A 5,414-nucleotide genomic window follows, 5' to 3' on the forward strand; every position below is an offset into this window, starting at 1 on the left:
AAAATTTAAAAAAAAGATAAATTAAAAAAAAAAAAAAAAAAAAAAAACTCAGAACAAAAAACATGTCTGGAGCTATATAGTCCCTGCATGATCACAATATCCACAGCCGTATCGCCTTTGTCTTATTCTTGACGAGATTTTTTTATTGCTTCAGATAGAATTGTAATATTTTGACAGCAAAGTCCTTCGATGGTTTTGAAAAGATATATTCTTTGTGGCCACGTGTGCATGCTGACCTTTATCTGTCTTATTTTCTTTAAGCCACTTATTCAATTCAGCTTATTTATAAAGTGCCAACTCACAGCATAGCATCTGAAGACACTTTTGAAAATAAGTCGTTTTTATTCAATCATGCAAACATTTTTGATTCAAAGGATCCTTGATGAATGTTAGGTTAAAGGGTAAAAAGTTTTCTATCTTAGGAAACTCATCAGATTGCATCGACTTGCAGCATTAACTCCTTCTGCACGAGCGCGATTGATTTGCTCTGAAAAACCATATTTGTGCCACGTTACTTCATCATATTAAGAAAGATGGAGACATCTACAGCTCTTGAGTGCTGTACAGAGAGTAACTCCTAATTTACCTATCTATTTCATACGTACAAAGATCGTGACATGGACGATGTCCAGATGCTCCATTTTGTTTTTCAAGTCAGCCCTCCGTTTGCACTGGTGGATTTCTGAACTGTTGGCTGCGAAATGTTAATATCTGTTAAAGTTTTATTTTTTTTTTTCTCTCTCTCTCTCCAGTGGAGCTGCACTAATCTTGGCTTTGGGAAATTATTTCACTGCCATGACTCTTGGAGCCAGCGACAATAGTACTCTTCAAATAGTTTTAAATACATCCAATAACTGGCCACAGAATTCCCCCCCCCAACACATTCCTGACAAATGGCATTGTTACAGGCACCCTGCAGCTTTTCGGTCCGGAGGATCAGCGGGCCAAAACGGCGCTTTACAGGAGAACAGCAAGCAGACTGAGGGAATATAAAGCAGCAACACGTACATTTAACTTTTCTATTAAAGTGTGAAACGGGGGATTTATAGAAAAGGACAGCCGGATTTATCCTTTCCGTGCTTGTAAATGCTGAGCATGCAATTACCCCTATAATAGAGGCGTTGTGTCCAAATTGGAGCCATTAAAGTGATTTAACACTGCGCGGATTGGTTCTGGCATTTGCGAGGATGTGTACACATAAGGTGCAGTGGAACGGTTGTTTAATCACAGCATTTTAGTGCCCAGTAATTGCGCAGCAGCCCACTAAAACCCTGACATACCTCACTCTAAAGCTTACTCATTAAGGACTGCGGCTTGGACTTGCTTTCATTGTCTGTTTGGCTGCTTTTTATTTTTAATTTATGGATACGTCAGTTTGCTTTATTAATAGTTCCTTGCAACAACAGTGATGTAGCGCTCTTTGAGTCATTTGTGTATTTTTCTGCATTTTACAGACGTGGTATTTTTTTTATTATTTCATTCATCTGCTTTCATCATGTGAAAGGTGCAACAAATTATTCCAATAGTGATCTATCAGAGGAAGGTGTGCTTTTAAACTTTATCCATTTTTGTTGCAGTATTGCCTCAGAGTACTTTAACTGATTTTAAAGTTTTATCCGATTCATATATGACAAATCTAACTTTATATAGGCCAGAATCTGCAGCTTATAAATCAGTCAAATACGTGAAGTTCTTAAATGCAGTCTTCAGTTTCGTAGGCCGGCTCAGCAGAGCACTAGTTTCTGTTTGCTGCTGGTTCATAGTGAGTCTTTATTTAGGTTTTATGTTTGGATCGGTAAGAAAAATTAAAATATGGATAATTTTCCATCTTAGAAATATGCACAGATGCATATCACCCTGTGTTTGGATGTCACATCAAATCTTGATAAAGTACCTTGAAGCAGAAAACTAATGTACACCAATTTTTGTTGTTGTTACTTTTTTCAGTTTTGAATAGTTTTTCCAAGTAAATTTAACTGTATTTTTTATGTGAAATGAATCTCCATTTAGTATAATTTAAACTAAACATTCTTGCTTTATGCTTTCCTCCTGCATGTCAGTCGGAGAAAGATATACTCCTTTGTGAGAACAATTTTTTTTTTTCTTCCTCATAAGCATTATTGGCTGTAGTTTAATTCACAAAGGCTGATCTTGAAAATGACTAGGATCCAGCAGAGACGGTATTATACAGACAGGCTTTGAAATGCAAAGAAATGCTTTTACTGTCTACATCACCCCTTCTTCTCTCACCCCTGCGTCTCTTCCATCCCCGTTGCCCGTTTTCGCCCCGGTCTTTGCTCCGTGTGCGTGTGAGTGGTGCCCCTTTCTGGGGGAGGCATCCCGGGGAGAACCAGTAAAGCATTTATTACAGGCTTTGCAAGTCTGCATTATACAGCCACTCATGCTTGGCCTTTAGCTTCCTCTCTGAAGTTCAGCCATACATGGAAAAAAGGGGGCTCCTGCTCCTAATATATATATATATATATATATATATATATATATATATATATATATATATATATATATATATATATTTGTATTGTATCAAGAAAAAGTGGCAAATTCAAAGAGGAACGGAAATTGTGTTTAAAAATGTAAATTGAATCCTTTGAGGTTTTTTTTTTTTTTTCCCCACTGTCTTTTTCTCTGGTAGTTTTGCTGAATAAATATCACGTGGTGAAACTTGGAATGCCCAGTGGAGCTTTTGAACCCAAAATCTGTGAAAAATCCTTTCAGAGCCTTTGTGCGTGGGCTCTCTACCATAACTTCCTCTCAAGTAGGAATACAGAAACGAGCAGACAGGAAGCTGCTTTCTCACAAGTCCTTTTATGCACTCGCCGTCTGCCCTGACATTAACATTTTTGGTCAGGGGTGTGTAGCTGGAAAATCTTTGTTACAGAGGAAAGAACGAGGCAAATTAACTGAACTATTCATCTATAATTTATATTACTCTCATCACTTCTCCCCCCCCCACCCCCCACTTGAAAGATCAACCCCCTTTTCTCATCACTCCTTAAATCGCATCCTCATTGGTGGGTCTTACTTTTTAGGTCAGTTCTTTTACGTGTTTGGGGACATTTCAGTGGTATTTTATTGGTGTGTGTTTCTTACGCATGGGGACTATGGGAAGGACATCAGGCACACCCTAATTTTGGATCTCTCTCTTCTCTTCCGCCTCTTCTCTCTCTTTTCGGTGTGTTTGTCCATTTCTGTGTGTGTATGTATGTGTGTGTTTCCTGGATGAAGGCGAGACCCTCCTACACAGAGCGTGCAAGAGAAACCAAGTGGAAACGGTGCTTCAGATCCTGGCGCTTCCTGGCACAGACGTCAATGTTAAAGGTAAGACTCCCTCGCGTTTCCGTTTTTCTTGGAAACTCTCTCCGTGTTCCTGCAGCCGCGCCGGCTGTTCTGGGGTTTTCGAAGAGCGACTGACAACGGGGGAAGAAAAGGAGCTAAGGAATCGGAGTGCGCCGTCTCCGAGGTTTAACCTTTAGCTGAAATGTAAAGGGTGTGTCTAGAAAGAAAGAGGGGTGGGTTTGGGGCTCCCTATGATTATAGCTTTACATCAGCCTTGATGAGCGAACGCAATGCCTTTTGATGTTTCAGAATGACTTTTGGTAAAACATAAGAACTTGTCATTCTCTCATGCAAATGTGCAGCTAACAAAGGAATTTCTGATGTTTTGGTTGGTGTTAGAAGACTGCTTAAGGTGGTATCTCAACATCTGCCTGATTTTCAACACCTGACCAAGCAAAGCTATTGTATAAATTATAAAGCTTTTTGAAGTTTTCTCCTCCCCAAAAAAATCAAATTTCTTTTTTTTTTGTTTTCCGTTTGAATGGCTAAAAGAGACCATCTGTGTGAGAATGTCTTCTATAGAAATATATTCTGCTTTTTGAGGTTTTGGACCTTCAGAGGACTTGAAAAGAACATTAATAATCAATATCATGTTCATGAGACTTTTGTTAGGCACTCGTATTTGATACTAAAGACGTTGTGCTTCATATGTTTTGGGCTGTCTTACAAAACAAGTCATGAGAAAAACGAAATAACAGCACAGTTTAGGTATCATTTTTTTCTTTATACTTTTATCAATTCAGCATATTCAGTTTTAAAGCTCATACATGATGTTGTCTCTAAATTTCGGCTTAGGCGAGCTTTGTTTGTGTGCTTGCTTTGTGAAACACTGTGCTTTGTGTGTGATTGGTAGACCATGCAGGCTGGACTCCTCTCCATGAAGCGTGCAACCATGGCAGCACTGAGTGTGTGAGAGCGTTGCTCCATCACCACCCCGCCCCTGTCCTCACTGACCAGGTGGCCGGAGTTAGTCCGCTGCACGATGCCCTCCTGAACGGACACTTGGACATCGCTAAAATGTTACTGGAACATGCAGGTTAGTCAAATACTACTTGAAGATGGTCACTTGCTCAGCTTGATTGCTTACTAGGGAAACATTAATGGTAAATCCCCTCTTTTTTAGCAGTTTGTTGTGTTCTGGTGTTTCTGGTTTTCTCTGTGAAAACCAGCAGGATAAATACCAAAGACGTTTTTTTTGTTGTTTTTTTTTTGTTAAACAGCTGCTTCCCAAAACACAGGTCTGCAGGAAGAGATGGAAACATGAAGTCAAACGTCTCATTACACCCTGCGAAGTTTTCTTTAAAGAAAACTGAACCTTTGTGCCATACCTTCAAAATACCATATTAGTATATAGCATTGTGAACAGATGTGTGAAATCAGTTTTAGCAGGCAGAATATGACTCAACTAAAGTTTAAACGTGTGTTTATGAAAGAAAGCATGGATTTTATAAGATGGTGCTAATGTAGTTATAGCAATGTATAAATGGTGGGTCAGCAATCTTTGGACTTTGAAGAGAACCCAGTGACAAAGATGTAGATGATCATGGGACAATATGGAGCGAGATAACTATTAGGTATTTCACATGAAAATGAGAACTGTTGATTTACAAAAAAGTTGCCTTGCTGTGGTATAACTTCATGTGCAATACAAGAGGTAGAGCTCACCCTTACTCGTCAGTCTGACTAAATCCATGACTTTGCATACCAGATGTATCCGGTTTTGTTATAAAAAGTCTGAACAGAAGAAACTATGCCGAATTCAGTTGTTGCACACACTGCCACTTCATTAGTTTCACCAGTCGGTATCAGTTTGGACACCTTTTTGCCTCAGTTATTGTTGACATAGAGTCAACAAGGTGAATGCAAATCCACCACATCTCAGAAGAGGCCAAGAAAACTTCCCTCCCACAACAGCAAACCTCCACCAAAGGCCTAAACCAGGGGTCCCCAAACTACGACCCGCAGGCCAGATCTGGCCCGCCACGTCATTTGATCTGGCCCCCTGAACAATGCCGGATCTGGCCTGCCTCCTCATACCAGAGAGCATTCAGTGTTTT

At 39.7% G+C, this 5,414-nt stretch overlaps 1 protein-coding gene across 2 annotated transcripts in view; it reads left to right on the forward strand.

Moving 5' to 3' along the window:
* The window catches only part of slf1 (SMC5-SMC6 complex localization factor 1), a 45,856-nt gene that overhangs the window by 18,052 nt on the left and 22,390 nt on the right, over nt 1-5,414 (forward strand). For both annotated transcript variants that reach the window (XM_015030065.1, XM_015030064.1), the window contains exons 16-17: nt 3,247-3,339; nt 4,211-4,393. In XM_015030065.1, coding sequence (XP_014885551.1) covers nt 3,247-3,339; nt 4,211-4,393 — 276 coding nt within the window. The remainder of the gene's footprint in view (nt 1-3,246; nt 3,340-4,210; nt 4,394-5,414) is intronic.

The sequence above is a fragment of the Poecilia latipinna genome, unplaced genomic scaffold (assembly GCF_001443285.1).
Source record: "Poecilia latipinna isolate Pla-1442-1.1 unplaced genomic scaffold, P_latipinna-1.0 Scaffold171, whole genome shotgun sequence".
NCBI lineage: Eukaryota > Metazoa > Chordata > Actinopteri > Cyprinodontiformes > Poeciliidae > Poecilia > Poecilia latipinna.